Source organism: Sprattus sprattus, assembly GCF_963457725.1.
Source record: "Sprattus sprattus genome assembly, chromosome: 17".
In the NCBI taxonomy this organism is placed as follows: domain Eukaryota; kingdom Metazoa; phylum Chordata; class Actinopteri; order Clupeiformes; family Clupeidae; genus Sprattus; species Sprattus sprattus.
Window position 1 is genome coordinate 21,296,115 of NC_137915.1, and position 20,088 is coordinate 21,316,202.

The 20,088-nt window shown below is 43.5% G+C and overlaps 1 protein-coding gene across 1 annotated transcript in view; it reads right to left on the reverse strand.

Moving 5' to 3' along the window:
• Positions 1-20,088, reverse strand: part of cnksr2a (connector enhancer of kinase suppressor of Ras 2a) — a gene marked incomplete at both ends in the record, with an annotated part of 80,283 nt that overhangs the window by 27,521 nt on the left and 32,674 nt on the right. The window contains 6 exons of the mRNA XM_080855392.1: positions 175-308; positions 4,262-4,408; positions 6,451-6,519; positions 14,193-14,252; positions 15,064-15,183; positions 18,836-18,877. Of these exons, the coding sequence (XP_080711518.1) occupies positions 175-308; positions 4,262-4,408; positions 6,451-6,519; positions 14,193-14,252; positions 15,064-15,183; positions 18,836-18,877 (572 nt within the window). The remainder of the gene's footprint in view (positions 1-174; positions 309-4,261; positions 4,409-6,450; positions 6,520-14,192; positions 14,253-15,063; positions 15,184-18,835; positions 18,878-20,088) is intronic.

A 20,088-nucleotide genomic window follows, 5' to 3' on the forward strand; every position in this document is an offset into this window, starting at 1 on the left:
GCAGCTTGCTATGCCAACATAAAAATGTACAGACCCAATATCACACAGCGTAAAATGCACTATGATAACTCAGTCCCATGTCATCCTCCACAGGGAAGGAGTGAATTATTCCTCCTACTGTGTGATGGGAATGCTGATAGGGACGTGTGTTTTTGTGTGTGTGTGTGTGTGTACCTGGGTGTGTAGGGCTCTGAGGGAGGGGGCGGGATGTAGAGGTCCTGGAGGGCGGTGCTGTCTCTCTTGGAAGGCGTGCTGATTGTACTGGTGGGCGTGGCCGAACTGCTTGTGGGACTCTTGGGGGCAACCGGCTGCAGCAAAAACAAGAACAAGCAGGGATTAGTAACAGTGGACATCATGTGGACCCAAATGACCATCGGGGCTCTTTCCAATGGCATGCTGCTAGTATGGTGCAGTGGTTAACCAAACCCACTGCATTAATCCTGACTGTATTTTCCACCAACCTCGTATCGTTTTAAGTAGCTTTGGCTTTTCGTTGCTTAATGCTTAAATGATGAATTAGTTTGATGTACTCTTTACGTAAGTCAGTGCTGTTATGAGATGTACCCAAGGTCAGGGTTAGTACTGTTTATAAAAGCCTTAATTAACCATTTAGCATGCTTAAATGGGCAGTAAAGCAACTGTCTAGAACTCAAGGCCCTTCAAAATGACAATTCACTTTTGTGGGTAGCTCACATTTTTAGTACACGCACACACACACACACACACACACACACACACACACACACACACACACACACACACACACACACACACTCACTCACTGAAGAAAACACATGATGCTGAATAAAGCTTGTCTGTCCGAACAGCTGCTGGTTACCTTCTGCCACAGAGAGCATCCTAGCATACAGCATCTCTGTGTGTTACATCAACTGCACAGCACACAGAGCATCCTAGCATACAGCATCTCTGTGTGTTGCATCAACTGCACAGCACACAGAGCATCCTAGCATACAGCATCTCTGTGTGTTGCATCAACTGCACAGCACACAGAGCATCCTACCATACAGCATCTCTCTGTGTTACATCAGCTGCACAGCACCACCGGATGTCTGTGTATATACTATGTCCCGCGAAAAAATGCTGGCTGTGTACAACCCCTGTTGCCTCCTTTCCCCTTCTGCCACACAACTTCCCCCCTTCCCACCTTCCTATCTGTACCCGGCCGACCTCAAGCAGATGGGTCCCCCCTTATGTGCCGTGGTTCTGCTTAAGGTTTCTTCCTGCCTAACAGGGAGTTTTTTCTTGCCCCTGTTGCCATTGTGCATGCACTAAGGGGGTCTAGGCTCTGGGCTCTGTTAAGCGCCTAGAGGCAATTGTATTGTTATGGCGCTATACAAATAAAATTGAATTGAATTGAATTGACAGCACACAGAGCATCCTAGCATACAGCATCTCTGTGTGGTACATCAACTGCACAGCACACAGACGACCTAGCATACAGCATCTCTGTGTGGTACATCAGCTGCACAGCACAGAGAGCATCTTAGCATACAGCATCTCTGTGTGTTACATCAACTGCACAGCATAGAGAGCATCTTAGCATACAGCATCTCTGTGTGTTACATCAACTGCACAGCATAGAGAGCATCTTAGCATACAGCATCTCTGTGTGTTACATCAACTGCACAGCATAGAGAGCATCTTAGCATACAGCATCTCTGTGTGTTACATCAACTGCACAGCATAGAGAGCATCTTAGCATACAGCATCTCTGTGTGTTACATCAACTGCACAGCATAGAGAGCATCTTAGCATACAGCAGCTCTGTGTGGTACATCAGCTGCACGGCAGCCGGTGGGAGAGCTCTTCAGCGGGTCGTGGCCAGCGCACAGAGGATCCCAACCCTGGGGGCCATCTACTGCTCATGCTGCCTCAGAAAGGCTGTCAGCATCCGCACAGCCTCCACACGCCCATGCCATAGTCTGTTTGAACTCTCTCCATCTGGCAGACGTTACAAGGCCATCTATGCCAGCTCCTCCAGACGGAGAAATAGTTTTTCCCCCCAGAGCCATAACTGCTCTGAATCAGTCCACCAAGTGTTCACAATGATTGTAGCTATAGCTATGCAGATACACAGAGGTCCATTCTCATCAATTCTGGTACTGTCCACTCTGGGTACTGTGTTCAATATCTGTGCAATCTGTGCACTTAATAACCCAAGTGTAAAGGGACTTATATATTCATCCACATCGTGTTCATTATGAAGACTCTACATCTAGACTTCTGTACTGTTTTGGTTTTTGCTGTTGTTGCACTATTTACTACTCTCTGGCACAGTATAGGCTCTACTATTCATTAATTTATTTATTTTGTATTGCTGTTTATCTTATTTACGTATTACTCTTTATAGCATAGGTCTTCAACAGGGGGTCGCGAAATCTTTGGTTTGGTTTTTTAATATTTCTTAAAAAAAAACAATTCAACCAATGTTTTCCCCCCCACAAATTTACATGTCTTCCGAATCAGAATTGTATTTATTCCCTTTAAACTCACATTAACATAATTCCAACATATTGTAGCGAACGTATAAATTGATCGAGAAGACGTTATCTTTCAGTCCAATGCACACATTCAGCTACCCACAGGAGCTCTCTCAAGCTGGGCACCGGTTCACTCACAGCACCTTTCATGCAAATACGACAGCACAGGCACTAGCCAATCAGATTGCGTTTATGCTCAAGTCTAAAGCCTGTACAAGGTCAAAAAACCTTAATTGTAACTGAAAAATAAGTTAAATTCAATGTTAAAAATTGTTAATTTAAATTCATTGTTCAAAAACGAATGAATATATTAACCTTTGTATTATTTGAATAGCTTAGTATTGAATGCACAATAACAGGGTAGCTATGTTTATATGGCACTAGGCCCAGTATATTATAAACAACATTTTATGCAATTTATATAGCAGGGGATCCCTGCTCATCTCGACATCAGTTTTGGGGTCCCTGGCCTGAAAAACGTTGAAGACCCCTGCTTTAAAGCATTGAGTATGGAAGCTTAATGTGTTGCTCTTGTGCAATGACAATAAAGATATCCCATTATATTCTTTTTTTCACCACAATCCTCCCATCTTCCCTTGACAGTCAATGACACAGCTTTGAGTCCAGTTAAGTCCTAGGAGTTCCTGGGGACCACTATTTCCAACCCTCTGAAGTGGGACAAGCACATCCAATCTATAACTGAGGACATCAGAGAACGCTATTCCTGGGACCGCACAGGTAACGTCACATGTCCCTTTCTACAATGGTCCACTTTTTCTTAGGGCCATCGTCCATCACTGGTACAAGTTCACCTCTGGAGGCTCCATGGAACATATGCAACAAATCATCTGAAGAGCATGGGGGGTCATTGGTACAGTGTTGCCCTTAAAGTGAACTCCATTTTGACTTGGATGCAACTAGTCTAGTCAAAGTGTACTAGTCTCCTCAAATTGTCTCCTCAAAGTGTACTAGACTCCTGTACTTGTGTACTCACACCACTTGCGGTCAATTAGAACCTGTCAAGCTATGTTCTTTGTGAACACTGGGTAATTGCATGCTAAGACTTATCAATGGTGTCCTGATTAAAAGCGGTAATCACGAGCAGCCCACACACAAACACACACACAACTCTGTAGACACATTTTTCAGTGTGTTACACACACAATCGCACACTGTGCACAAAGACATTTTAAACCCAGCATTAGAAGGCTTTCTTTTGTGAGCATGAATTTGCCAGATTTTGCAAGCAAATTTTAATTAAGATTAAGATAAAAAAAAAACCAACAACATGCAAACACACAAGACATACATAACACAAATCATGGACAACCGTACAGTTATTCAAAATGGATTCCTATTTCCTCTGGGTTAACGCTTTAAAGAATCTCACCCAGACAATCTCTCTTTTTCACTCAGGGTCAGATCATCACAGAGCAAAGCACTGCTGCAGTAGCATCAATGGGCACGCAATGCCCCCGCCTCCTTCAGCACCACAGCGGCTAAAGACTCAAGGCAGGAGCTCTAGCTGGGCTTTGTGGACTTCTTCAGTGTGAGAGTGGGTTTTGGATGGTGTACGTGGGGGCCTAGACTGCACTTAGAGAAGAGAAAGGGGATGGTGGTGGTGATGGGGGGGGGGGTTGGTTGGGGGGGGGGGGGGGGGGGGGGTGGGTGTGGGTTGAAGGACGGGGGCAGACTGCAGAGTGAGTTGCAAAGGGGGGTGGGGGGCGAGGAGGTTGGGGTGCATGTCACGGTCTGCCTACCTGCAGGGCCAGAGGCTTCCATCGCATGTTCTTTAGTAAGGCGGGAGCCGAGGTCAGCGTGCTCTGGGGACGCTTTTTCAGCGTCAGCGTCACGCCGGCGGGGTCGCCGCGCAGAGAGTTTACCAAGTTTTTCAACTGCCAGCCCACCTACAGTAACAAATACAGAGTCAACATACATACACACACACACACACACACACACATACAGACACATAGACGCACATATAGACACACACATGGTGTGTACAGTAGAGTAGAGTGCTGTTTGCTGCAGTCATTGAGAAACCAGACAACAACACAAACACAGACTTGGCTTATCAGGCTTTACTGCGAAATGTTCAAATACACCACCAGACACTCTGTGAGTCTCTGAAGGAACAACAGTCATGCACACTCACACATGCATATTATATAAGTATAATCTGGTGGCAAATCATTTATCAGAAGCTGGTGAGGATGTCTCCGTTATATAAACGGAGAGATGAAACACTACGAAAAAAGAACATCCACCCACAAACATGCTCTTGCAAATGCAAAGACCCATGCACAGGTGCACACACACACACACACACACACACACATACACACACATATACATATTCAATCACACACACTAACACACCTTTAATCACACACTCTTACACACATTCAATCACACACACTTACACACATTCTATCACACACACTTACACACATTCAATCACACAGTACACATGCATGAGTGAGCCAGCCAACCACATCTACAAAATGTGATCACACAACTACGAAACAGCAGGCAAATAAAGATTTGCATGCACATAGAACACATAATTCATAACACTGTTTTCACAGAACCCATTAGACAGACACACAAGGACATAAGATGGGCTGGGTCAGTATATCCTTATTACATTTCCAAGATTTGAAGGCTTCTCAAAGGCCTCTATGAGGTTCTTTAAATGTGTCTCTAATGTCTTATCCACTACACACACACATGTATGGGTATAGTGTACTTGTCATTCTAAGATGTGCACAGCTTATCTTTATTTGTGAGATTGATGTCCATTTGCCTGAAATTGCTTTTCTCTGTTCGGAGTCTTCAGTACACATCAACAGCACATCACTTATCACACATTAGCAAAGAGGTGGGCAATTACAGAGCTGACAGCGAGGTAATTCATTTAGGATTAATGACACTTCATTTACGTTGATCTGTCTGTGTGAGAGGACAGCAAACACTCGGCCAGGGCTCCAGGGCGTCCATCAGGTGCATGACACAAGCGCACACACACACACACACACACACACACACACACACACACACACACACACACACACACACACACACACACACACACACACACACACACACACACACACACACACACACGCCACAGAATCTGTGTGATAAATGCAAATCCTCATGGGGAAAAAAAACAAGACAGAGGCTTCAAAGGGCCTGAGCCACCAGTCCATCAGCTAAGCCAAGGAGGGAATACCCTGAAAATGCACTGCTGATTAAAAAACATCGCCTACATCTAGGAAACTTCTTCAGTAGACTTCTAGGAAAAACTACTCTGCATCTAATAATATTTATAATATAGATGCTAATGTATTTAGTTGTTTGAATTCCGTTAAAAATCTTTACTGAGATTGCCCACTTACAACACTAACAAACCATAGCTCTTCTAATATCAACCAAAATATTAGCTCGATTCTATTTTCCAAGGCAAACAAACATGCAGACAAACAAACTAGGTAATCAGAAAGAGAGACCTCCTTAATGTCCTTGGTTACGTTACAGACATACCACTCATGGCATCTAAATGTCCTTGGCTATGTTACAGACATATCACTCCTGGCTTCATAAGCCTGAACCTGAGCATACATAAGACTATTCAGTGTCCATAGGCCATTAATGTGCCATCACACAGTCAGACATGCATCACTGCTATATAGACAAACACATTAATGGCATGGATAGAGTAAAGAAAACAGATGGAGAGAGTGAGGAGGGACAGAGAGTAGGATGAGTACAAAGACAAAAAGAAGGATCGAAAGAACAGAACAGAACAAAAAAGGAAAGAAAAGTAAGAAGGATGAATGAATACCAGGGGCACGCAGGGCAGATTATGACTCCTGTGACAGGTGCAGCTCGGCTGTGGGACTCAGTTACAGCAGCATCAGCAGCAGCAGCGTAAAGCACTCACCACTGTCTGAAGGTTCACCTGGATCACCTCGTCTCCTGCATGGATCTTCTTACAGCGGTCAGCAGGGGACTGCAGACAGACAGAGACAAGTGTCATTTGCATTCTACTTCATAATTGCCTTCAATCTGTAAACAAAGTCCTTCATGTTTTGATGAGCTCTGAAAAAGACCTTAATCATGCCTTTTATCATGTATTTCAGGAAATGTAAAGAGTGACTAAGGGCTTGGCTAAATTCAAGGTAAAATTAAGGTAGCATGTTTGCAAATTGAAATCCCCTTAAATCCCCAGTATGTGATCATTTATGGGCCATTCTACCGAATTTGTGTAATATGCAGTCCCTCAACAATAAAAACTATTAACAAAACAATTAGGTATCTAGGCATAGATATTTAATTAGAACATGTTATGGTCTATATAAACCCAATGCATTACATGAGATAGTGATAAGCTAAATGTATACAAAATCATCATTTATAGGGTACTTTCTATTGGGAAGTAGCTGTCCCCAACCCTGACATCTAAATTTCAATGCCTTTAAATAACACTTTTAAATTTTTTTAGATTTTTTTCAATTATTTAATTTCAAAGATCTTTATTATTGGGTTAAAACAGAACTTGGAATATTTAGAATTATTGTGGGTTTAATTTTTAAATCAATTTACTATACTCAAAAAATCATGTCCCTAGTTTTCATGTCACTACCGAAACACAAGAGTTTTAGTCCATTGGCTGAGCCTGTGTTTTAGCCACGACTCTGCATTTTTGACCATGCAGTGACACTGCATCTCTGTCCCACATGGTTGAATGGTAAGTAGCTAAATCCCATAGTTTTTATATAAATGTGTTCCAAAGTCTGAAAATCGACGTGTAACCTTAAGAATTGTCACTACCGAAACACATGTTTTCTTCAATTAAGTAAACCTTTTGGGGTTTCATGGAAAATCTTATGTTTGTATGTGTGTTCACCTCTTCAAAGATGTGTTTGAAAGCCGTGTGCTTGCTAGAATTCTTTATTTATGCTTAAAGTTAGCTAGAATTGTCACTACCGAAACAGTCACTACCGAAACATATGGTAGTGACCAGATGATTTGGGTAGTGACAAAATGAAATGGTAAGTAGTTCAATCCCATAATTTTTAAATAAATGTGTTGTGTGGACTAAAGGGCGGCCCAGAGCACCTTTTGGATGATTTTGGGAGAAAAATGAACATCCATCCAACAGTGCAGTCACTACCGAAACAGTGCAGTCACTACCGAAACAGATAAATTGAACTTGAAAATTTGGTAAAAAATTAATTTCTATGGATTTCATTGTGAAAACCTTCAAGAAATATTTGTAAAAATACACTTTAGAAAAGGGAAGGAAACACAATCTGAACAGGTCAATAATAATACTTTTTTACTATAGTAAATGTGATGTTTCGGTAGTGACAATTTTTGGAAGAGGAAAAACATTCCGACACATTCTGAAAATACAATATAAAACTTGACTGTTCTTTTACTAGATATGTGTACTTGAGATATGGTACAATATACATACGGACAAAGTTTTGGGAATAAACCATAAAAAAATTCAAAATATATCAGACATGACTTTGCATCAATTCGGTAGAATGGCCCTTATATGTTTTGATACGGAGCTCCCCCTAAATATCTGAGTGTAGTTCACCTTTACCCCACTATCATACCTTAAACCCGCTAATGGACAGTGGTACATGTGCATTTCTGGACAAGCTGAAGGACATGGAACCGGCAAAGACAACTTCAGAAGCCGTAAAAGCATGTGAACTGACAAGATAGAGTAATATTACAATATTTTACACTAGTATGACTTAATTTACCAACACAACCAAAACAATTACAAAAAAAGGATGACAAATTTGACTTTTGCTGAACTACTGCCTTAACGTTTTCATCCTATATACATTGTTGTCTAAGCGTTTGAATGTTGAGTATGTGTAATCTAATAAAATGTTGTTGGCTTCATCATAAAGGCACACAATGTGCATAATATACATTGGCCAGTGTAATTTATTACAAGCTAGCTGAGTTAGGTTTTCAAGGTTGCAAACTTCCAAGACTTATTTGACTTGAGATTGACGAAAATGATTGACTGACTTTTTGGCGTGTGATGAATATATTTGGATTCTAGCCTGAGACGGGATGGAGGTTGATGACTTTGGGCATTTGGAAAAATGACAGATCCCCGTGAGACATGAAGTCACCCATAGGGTTGCAGAGTTCATCACATTCTTTCATAAATAACATTGGCAGGGATGTTTATGAAAAACTAGCGAGTCTACAACTTCCCTAACGCAGTCTAACATCAACCAAGCAGCATAGCAAGACAACTCATACATTATTACTGACTAGTCCAACAGAAAGAAGGCCAGCTCAGTGTTGGACTTGCCTCCTTTTGTCTCTTACCCCTTCGCCAACGAGTAAAAGCCAGTCCGAGACTCACGCTAGTTCAGTCTCTTGCTTGGTTATTCTCCCTTTTTCTCGTCCTCGCTTCCTTCGACAACATCTTAACTCAGTATTCCTCTCCGTATTACAAGTCAGTGTACCACCAACACCTTTTTAGTGAGCTGTTATTTTAAGGTGAAAACTGTTACATAATGATGCTTTGATTCAAATGATGGGCTTTTGCATAGACAGAAATAGGGAATGTAGTATATATTAAGTGTTATGTTTTGTAGTGATAGAAGGAGCCATAGAACCACTGATCTGAGTCGCAGTGCGTGATTTAAACCAACTACCTCTGAAACGGGCAAATGCTTCAGACTTGACATAGATATAATCAATGGACATCAGAGTTTCTGCACAGACAGTGTGAATTTGCATTACATAATGATGTCAACCTCTATGAACGGCATCCAAGAAAAAGAAAAAAAACGTGCTCGCTCATCGGCATAAAACTGCAAGTTTACAACTTGCAACTTTACAAGAGAACATGAAAATAATCCAGATTAATATTACAAGTGCACTCGGTGGTCAGATAAGATCAAGAAAAGGAAGGAATATTCCAGCATGATGACGATCCAAAGCACACTGCCAAAATTATGCAATAGTTTCTGAAGGAGAAAAAAGGGAAAACTATGACCTGGCCAAGTATGTCACCTGACTTGAATCCAATAGGAACCGTTGGGGGAATTTGAAAGAGAACGGTAGAGCAACACAACTCCTCCTGCAAAGAGCAGCTAAAAACTATTTGTGCAACACTGGTATCCTCAGAGGAGGATTGAGTCTGTCATCAAAAATGAAGATTTGAATCTTGAAAGGTGAAAGGTGTACTGCCGGTTGTTCCTACTGTCGGGCCCTGTATTTTTTAATATAGTTTACATTATAATAATATTATATTATATATAAAATTATAATATTAACTTCTTACTAACCTAGAATGAGGTCATGCCAGGAAATATCAAACTGAGGCTTTAAGGTATCGACCGAGCGATAGCGATGTTGATACACCAAAGCCAAGGTTGATATTTCCCGGCATGACCGAACGGTCGAGGGCCTAGTTTCCCGAACGCTAAAAAGGACTTGAAATCGGTCGTAAGAGGGATCCTTGCAGAGCGGTTTCCCGACGCCACACTTACGGCTATGATGAGTCTACGATGTCGCCAAAATCCACGTAGGCCGTTAAGATACGTCGTTATCGGGAAACGAGGCCGAGGTTAGTAAGTTGTTTATTACGTAAATTGGCTCTTTTCATTTTGTAAATGTAAATGAAAAGAAATGGTAATTGATAATAGAAAACATATTGTTTTGTTCAGCTCTTAAGTCTTCTTACGACACAATGCGTTTCAGGTGTTGCGTAGAAACCAAATACCTGCTAACTTGAAATTACAATGATCAATAGAGAACGGACAACACGGCTCAGCTAAAATGGATTTAATTTATGGTAAAGTAACAACACAAGTGATTCAAACTATAGTTTCTAGTCTTCCTCATCACTTTCAATAACAAATCTTTGCTTCTTCTGAATTTCCTCATGGCTGTTGATGTTTTCCTTTTTGTCTCGATAGTAAAACTCAGGCTGATCGCTTTCGCTCATTTTGAAAATGTCGCCAGAGGGCAAGACGGATCCATATCGACCGGTGAGGAGAGCAATACGCGGCTAGCATGACTTAGCATTAGCCAATCATAACGCTTGTACTGTCGTTGCCAGTTTCTAAGTTTCTAATATATACAACTTTACAACAATATATAATACATTTACATACTTTACAGCAAATAACCTACTGTTCAATGTAGAAGTGATGCGATTACTATAAGGTGATACAATTTTGAATAATTTGACGTTTAAGTGGTATTGCATAGGGGTGTACTCACTTCTCTTGTGTCCTGTATTCCCTCTCTAAAACTAATACTGTTTATGCAATATCCCTTATTTTTCCCTCTGTCACCCCCCCTTCTCTCACGCTTTGGCTTATGTCATCTATGAGTAGTCATGTGGGGGAAAGCACACACACACATGCAAGCACAGGGGTCAGGACAGAGAGGGAGAGAGATGGAAGAATAGAGTTGGGATGAGTGTGAAATCTTTCATGGTGCCTGACACTGCTATCAGGTGCCCCCGTGTCTCATTAATGCTGCAGATTGTATCGTTAGCCTCCCTGCCCCTGTGATATCCTGGCTAGCAGAAAGAGCAGACTGATGCGCAAGGCTTCATTAAAGAGGCACCTACTCTGACACACATGATTAAAGAGAGCGCAGCACAGCCAAGAGCCTCTTAATGAGACCACGGCAATCTGTTTTTGATTTCGATCTCTGAAAAGCATGTCCGTGTGTTCAGGGCATTCAAATATTTATTTGATTTTGAGTATGACTAGTAAATATAAACATTTCAATGCAAGGCTATGGTTTTTAATCAAAAGGACGCCATTTTTAAACATGTCGAGGACATACAGTATTTTTTTACAGCAAAGTTTATCATTTTAACTTTGAATTTACATTTACACTATGTGACGATGTGATCGTCCCTACAGGTGAATATGCTCTCTGGCTGCCACGCCACTGAGCCGGGCTCTTTGGTGTGGCGGTCAGAGCGCATGTTTGGCACCCCGTTGACCCGGGTTTGAGTCCGGGTGGGGTGACCACGTTCTCCCTTCGCTACAAATGGTGTCAGAAGTGGGATGCCCTGCTGTGAGGTCATCGGAAGCGCAACCAGGACCATTGTGTGAGGAACCCCCAGGAATGTTGACCCCGTGTGAAGGACCCCATGGTTGGGTGAAGCACTTGTGTGTGTGGGGTGCTCTGGATGGGAGAAGCATGATTGGTGTATGCATGATGAATGCCTGTGTGTGTGAAGTGTGGTTGCGCTTCCCGAAGGTGAGGGTAGTGTGACGATGTGATCGTCCCTACAGGTTAATATGCTCTCTGGCTGCCACGCCACTGAGCCGGGCTCTTTGGTGTGGCGGTCAGAGCGCATGTTTGGCACCCCGTTGACCCAGGTTCGAGTCCGGGTGGGGTGACCACGTTCTCCCTTCGCTACACACTATTTCACAGGCCTTCCCTAAGCTGTTATGACAGTTCAAATGTCTGTCTTTAGCCTTGCAGCACCTGTCCTTATAGTTATGTCCAGAGGTCTCTGAGCTCTACCTCCACCTGTACTCGTGCACACCAAGAAGACTAAGCTTTTACTTCATGACAACACTTTCTCCTTGTGTACGGCTCTGGAGCCAGCATCGCACAGCCCTAAAAGTCACTGTGCTCTGACATGCGTGAGTGAGTCTCTCATCCAACGCAATGCCTGCTGCTCCCTAGTGGGTCTCTTGCACCAAGAATCTGTGTCTGAGCTCCTCTCTGATTCTCTGAAAGGGCCAGACAGGCAACCCACAATCCATTCTGCCTGAAAAAGCATCACTCCCAGCAGAGCATTCATTCAGAGTTCTCGCTCCAGAACTAGCGAATTTCACCGTCTCCGTAGACCTCTCCTCTCCATAACGAAACCCTGCTCCACTCAGGTTAAGAGCCTTGGTGTCATCCTGGACAGTACCCTTTCCCTCTCCAGTCATATGGACGATGTCTCTCGGATCGCCTTTTTCCATCTGTGCAACATTTCCAAACTACAACCTGCTTTATCACACTCCATGAAAGTCCCGGCAGGCATCCCCAACAAACATATTCACCATCTTCAACTCATCCAGAACTCTGCGGCACGGATTATTACCCATTCAAAGTCCACTGAACGTGTCACACCCCTGCTGATTCAATTAGACTGGCTCCCTGTGGCACAACGGATCCACTTTAAAATCTTATTATTAACATTTTAAGCTCTCCATAATCTTTTGGCTGTTGATCTCACAGACCTCCTTCAGACTTAGACTCCCTCTTACTCCCTGCTGTCTTCATCAGCAGGACTACTGGCACTACCAGCCATCAGCCTCAGCACAATGGGTGCCAGGGCCAACTGGAACTCACTTCCCCTCAATCCAAATACCCCTCAAATCCAGACTCTTAAAACCCATCTTTTTCAACTAGTTTACTCACTTCACTCACACATCAATTGCATCTTATTTAACACTGCCATGTTGATTTTAACGAATTTCTAAGTTGTGGTCTGTTGTGTCTTACCGTGGTTTGTACTGATGTTTTACTTGTTCCACACTTTTGTTTTAATGTCATACTCATATATGCACGCTCTCAACGGAATCTCTCATCTATTTATCTTTATGTGGAATAGTTAAGCAATATAGCACGAGTGAGCGTGGGGTAGGTTAGGGATATTCCCACGGGTGGTGTTCGGCCGTAGCCACCGAGACTCTAATCCCACACACTTTTTATCAAATTCTGTGAATTGCTCAGACAGATCCAGACACAATCCCAGCCAATCAACACGGTGCTTCAGGAGCATGGAAGGGAGGGGTGTAATTTGATTGGCTGTTGAGCTCAACGATCTTCAACTATTTTTCGCAAAACCGATTGCTCTGCATGCCTGAGTGAACTAATCAAAGCACTCTTGGAGAGCACACTTGATTTAGCCAATCAAAAGCCTTTTCAGCACAAAGAGAGTAATCAGGTTAGCTTCAGGGAGCAGGGATGGAGGGCCGACATGCAGTTCACAAGGTGCCCAAATCCAGGATTGTGAACCATATAGCACAGTGCATACATGTATGCTTGAAACTTTAACCCCTTTAAGACCTGACACACTATTTGTAGCTCTGATTGAACTCTCGTCTCTGTAAAACATTTAAAATCAAGCTTCGGCCTTGCAACCGGAAATTACAGATTGCACCAAAACTCTTCCATCCATTCTACAAACCTATTACAGTAACGTGTCAGAGCCCTCCAGCCCTGTATCATTTCATGAGCACTTTATGGCTTTACCCTTGTCCCGTCATGGCTGGATGCTGGAGGCTAAGGCTATCCTGCCTTTTAGATTACACTGATTCAGAGTGCATGCACTTACAATACCTCATCAAACTAGAGAAAATAAATATAGATACGAGAAACACAGAACGAGAAAACGAGAAAATAGATATTCACAAGCCTATATAAACACACATAATTTAAAATGTATCTAAATATAAAAGAGGTTTGCAAAATGCCTAACTTGCTGTTTTCTGTTAATCTGAGGACTAGGTTGTCTGTGTTAGATTTGCATTATGTGTTTAAAGGGTGCAAAGAACCGGTTTCAATGCAGGTTCAATAAACAAATGTCTCTCTCTCTCTCTCTCTCTCTCTCTCTGTATAGCTCCATTTCTTTCAGAGCAAACTGTGACATTTGTAGACTCTTACCCCTTCCGTGGTTCCTGTGATCACATGTAAGCCATCATACGTCGACTTAATGTACATGCCCTAAGAGAGAGGAGGAATGGAGCATGAGTAGCATCTTAAATAATCCATGACTGATACCTTCACACAGTCACGGAAACACACTCCCACACGAAAACACACACACACACACACACACACACACACACACACACACACACACACACACACACACACACACACACACATACACACATACACACACACACGCACATGCACAGGAATACCAACACACACGTTAAAGAACCAGGATTCCATCTTACGCTACAGTGCTACATAATTTTATTTCTCGTTTTAATCAGCACCGCGTCCCTCTGTGCCCTTATGTGTGAGTGTTACAGAAAGTGCTGTCTGGATTTCATTTGACAGCAGAGAGAGCACTGTGTCAAGGATGCACAGCCACAGCCACACTCAAACACACCCACACAGACACAGACACACACACACACACACACACACACACACACACACACACACACACACACACACACACACACACACACACACACACACACACACACACACACAAACACACACACGCACAAGACACACACATTCAAAGGCAAAGTCCCACTTTGCAAAAAGGGCTGCTGACAAAATGTATACTTAACATGAGTACACATTGCATACACACAGGTATTGGTAATGTATATAGTTATATGCAAATGAATTGTCGTGTGTGTGTGTGTGTGTGTGTGTGTGTGTGTGTGTGTGTGTGTGTGTGTGTGTGTGTGTGTGTGAGTGTGAGTGTGTGAGAGAGAGAGAGAGAGAGAGAGAGAGAGAGAGAGAGAGAGAGAGAGAGAGAGAGAGAGAGAGAGAGAGCGCTGAAACTCACCAGTCCCTCGGTTGGCTTGATGTTGGACAGTTGGACCACCTCCAGATGAGCAGACTGGGAGACCAGTGGGTCGGATGACAGCGAGATGATGTGGTCACACACTCCCGACAACGTCTTACACTGCACACACACACACACACACGCACACACACGCACACACACGCGCACACACACACAAACACACACACACGCACACAGTCAGTGTGATGGAATAAAAAATGTATTAAGATGATTTCAACATTCATCAGTGTATTTAGTGTATAACCTACAACACCATGCAGTAATATTCACATCTTCATAAATGCAATTACAAAAAGAGAAGGTGAATAGATGGGGATGAAGTGTTTTTCTGGATTGATTCTCCATTATTTCTCCACACTCTATTTTCTCATTGGCACTGCTTTAGATGGAGCTTTGATCTGCAATGAGAGTAAGTGAGCCTGTGAGAGATCAGACTGCAGTAAACAATCAGACAGAAAAGAGTGTTTAAAGTGTCTCAGCCGCACAGGGTTGGCCATGATGACAGGCCAAGGAATCAATGCCTTCAGGGCTAGATGGGGCTGCTCTTTCAGATGTCCATTCAGGTTGATATCTGCAGAGGAGTAATAGCCTGAGGGGAACACACACCCACACACACACACATTTGACTACTTTTGGACATATTTTGACTTTTAATTTAAAGCCTTAAGCTTTCTGCGATCTCAGGGGCTTTTTTTGTGGGTGTTCAGATGTTCAGTTTAGCCTCAGACTCATGGTCTGTCTGAAGACGACACTATTCTGAAAGCAACATTTCCCTTCTGGCCGTTAACCACTCTCTTCACCTGTGATTACAAGACACGTCTGCTGATGCAGTGACCAGAGGCTTCCTCCTCTTGATCAACACACTGGTTGGAATCTCTCCCCTATCTTCCCCTCAGGCTATCACTCCTCTGCAGTCTCTTTTTATTCCTGGGCTGAAAACAAGAAGAGGACCATGGCAAGTTTTTTTTTACATTCTCTGGGTGCTCCTGCACGTCGGGGTTATACTCAGGGTTGGGGACAGAGGGGCTCTCTGTGAGTCACCTCTGTGCACCGGCCCAGAACAACTCACCAGAATCAAGCCGAACGGGAAAAAAAAGCCACCACTGATGTTGAGACATTGCCTGTAGGCTCCCTGGTAACAATCACCGATGACAACAGGTACTTGGTACTGCGCTGCCCGAAGTCAGCATCAGGTCAGTCAATTTTAATGGTCAACAGTATCTATGGAAGCAGACAGGCCACTTTTAGGCTGGAGGTACTGCAGCCTCCCAGGAGAAGTACAGAGTCCCAGGGGACAAGAAGGCACCATGAGCTGGGCAGTCTGAATGACTAAAGGGGCCGAGGGGGTTTCAGCTCTGGGTTAAATGTCTGCGTGGGAGTTACGCCTCTCTTTTCCTCCAGCTCTTCATCGGCTCCTGTTACTGTGTGTGTAGGTGTGTAGGTTTGTTTATGTGTGTGTGGTGTGTGTGTGTACACGGTCCCTGTTAGGACATGACTGTAGCTTGTTGTGCGAAATGCTACTCTCAGTCCTTGTCCACTGATGATGCTGTGACCGACGGCTGCCTTGCCCTTTTCGTGCGTGCATGCTGTCCATCAAACAACACAACATACGACAGATCTATCCCTCCAAATCAGATTTCACTGCAGGGACCGACAGTGTGATTGTACTGAGAGAGTGAGGGGGAGAGGGAGAGAGAGATAGAGTGGGAGAGGGAGAGGGAGAGAGAGGGGGAGGGAGGGGGGCAGATTTTCATTGTGATGTTGATGTAGACACACAAGAGTCATGAAGAGCTTTATCCGCCTAAAGCTGTTCATCTAAAAATCTGTAGTCAGATTTAAAGGCTGTCAGAGAAATGCCCCCGCAGGTGCCACACAGCCTCAAAAGAGCAGAGCATTCTTTCCCCAGATTAGAGCAGCTCTACACAATCTGTTCTGCTACTTGTACTTTGCTGCTCGACTATGATTTTATTTGCTGTTTCTGCATCTGTGATATTGAGTGTGGCACACTATCCATATCAGTGCTTTGAAAGCAGGCAGCTTCTTCTCTGTGCATACACACCGTACTGACATGGTGAAATATTATTTAATAGTGGGGGAATATTCAGAGAAAGCCTAGGAGACTCTTTTGGATTTATTGCTTCTGAGTGTCTGGGGGTGTTGCGTGATTCTGCAGGTTTTGCGTTTTGGGGGCAAAATTACTTTTTAATAAGAATTTGTGAACTTGGGCACGCAGTTGGAGACCTAATGTGAATACCGCAATTTCCCAACAGTTTATAGATTGATTTTGAAAGAAACCTGCAGCCCTGCCATTTTCCTCTTTCATGTTTGTCTGGTGCTGTTGTTTTTTGGTGTATAGCAAAGGAGAGCTGAATATGAGGAGTCGACATGTCCCTTCTCTCCTCATCTGCTGTTTTCTCATTCATACAGCATCATATTGTCTGTTACCTCGGCTCAGGGTTCTGTTTTTCTTATCCTACATCACATTCCACCTTTTCAGAGAGTGTGCCTATGAATTGTTTGAGTGTGGGTCTGTGTGTTTCTGCATGTTTGTGTGTGTGGATGTGTGTACGTGTGAATATCTTCTTGTGTGCATGTATTTGTTAGTGTGTGTATGGGTCTGTGTGTGTGTGTTTGTATGTGTTTACTTGTGTGTGTGTGGGTGTGTGTGGGTGTGTGTGTCTGTGTGTGGATTTTTGTGCATCTGTGAGTGTGTGTGTGTATGTGTATTCTTGTGCGTATTTATGTGTGTGTGTGGATTTACGCGTCTGAATGTGTGTCTATTTGTGAGTGTGTGTGTGTGTGTGTGTGTGTGTGTGTGTGTGTGTGTGTGTGTGTGTGTGTGTGTGTGTGTTTGGCCTGTGGAGGAGTGCTTCAGAGAGGGAGCAGTGGAGAGGAGGGGGGGGGGGGGGGGGGTAATAAAAGAGGGAGTTTGCAGGGCCTCTGCGGAGGTATTTATAGCTGTGGGATTCTGGGAAAAATGACAGCTGTGCCTGGCCTAGTGGCGGCAGTAGCAGCGGCAGTGGCGGCGGCTGATTGTAGCGCTGGCTTTGTCAGCAGGGGAGGAGAGACATGGGCAACCAGGCAGAAAGCAGAAAGGTCTTTCTCTCTCTCTCTCTCTCTCTTCCTTTATTTCTCTCACTCTCTCTATCAACCCTCTCTTTCTCTCTCTCTACCCATCTCTCTAATTCTTTCTCTCTTCCTCCATCTCTTTTTCACTCTATCTCTCTCCACTCTATCTCTCTGCCACATACAAACAGGCTACTCTTGCTGGCAACTGATATACACAAGCTCTCATGTCAGTTAGGATTTGGCATCAACCGGCGTTTCCTAATGGCCGGCTTCCTCTTAGTATCCAAATGCCGCTTATTGATTGATTAAACCAAAACAAAAGTGCCCTCTTCATCTCCATAAATTTGAAAAAGCAAGCGTTTGTTATTGGGTGTACGGCTTCCGAGAGCCAGTGTTTGCACTTCATTTGGCACCATGGAATATGTTGAGACACTAATATTGCTTGACACAGAGCTCGATTAGTGCAGAGCTCTAAATGTCACATAGGGTTTCAATCTAGATAGGAAGCAACAGAAATGCATCACTGCTTTACACAGAGACCAGCAGGAGAAGGTGAAGGATGGGTAGAGAGAGAGGAAGGTAGAGAGAGTGAGAGTGAAAGAGAGAGAGAGAGAGAGAGATAAAGGGAAGAAGGTGAAGAGGAAAGGTGATGAGTGCAGCAGAATAGGAGTGCAGAGCTTACCACATGGAGGATTTTATTTTCTGTTTCGTAGACAGTGCAATCCTGCAGAGGAGAGAAAGAAAGAGAGAGAGAGAGAGAGATAGAGAGAGAGAGAGAGAGAGAGAATAAGGAGAGCGGCGCAAGTTAGTCAAGAAAGAATACTTGAAAGCCTTCACACTCACACACACAAAGCCACACATATATGTTTGCATAACTCAGCTACTTCACCAGTGGGCACGGGCAGTTGAAGTAAACATACCTGTCTGAGACATAAGGGATATGGTTACAGAGGCCAAATCATGAGGCATTTAAATAAGCATTTGCTGACAAACTATTGTTCTGAACGACACTGGTGGTGGTGGTGGAACAAAACACACATAATCTGTTCCTATCGAAAGAGCGTTGTTAGATCTGTCACTTACCCAAAAATGCAACACACTTGCACATAAATAAATACACACACACACACACACATACACATACACAAACACAGATGCACACGGTTGCACACACCAGGAGAGGCCTTATTTCCCAAAATAACAGGCACTTAGAGTGCATTTGCTAGACTCCACCTCATAATAAACTCCATCATAAAATCCCCATCCCTCTTTCCCTGATGTCTTTTTGCCTGACTGCCTGTTGCTGTCTCTCCGTCTTTCTCCCTCTCTTTCTCTCTCTCTAGCTTAATGGAAAACTAGTAAGATCTTTTTTAGGTAAGCAGACAATGATTTGGTTTGCATGTTCAAGGGGTTAGCAACAACACAAATTGAGTTGTTCTGTATATCTACAATTGGTGGATTCAGCTATGACATAGAATGGAAAGTTTCCATAGAGATTCAAAATATGTATGTTCTTTGATCATCTTAAAGGGACTCAGGACTCTTAAATGTATAATCTACAGGCCCAATGGAGGGAATACATACCCCCCACCCCCACCATCTCCCTCTGTGTGAGTGACTTTCTCTCATTCTGTGGGATGTGCTGACGTCTCAAGGTTGAGCTGGTAGCCCAAGGCTTGTATTAACATTCAGGCTCTGAATGAGACATTTAAAGTGAGAGTCCTGTCATTCTTCTGTGATGCAGCTGTCTATAACAGGGGGAAAAGGGCAAGGAGAACTCAAGCTCTCAGCCCTTTGGATGAGAAGCCAGAGCCTTATGTCAACAAGGCCCTCTGACATCAGCCTTTTCAAAACATCACGCACTCAGACCTACTCTAGTAGGCTTGTGACGTCTGCCAGAAACGAACAGGGATCACTCGTATCTTACAAACAAAC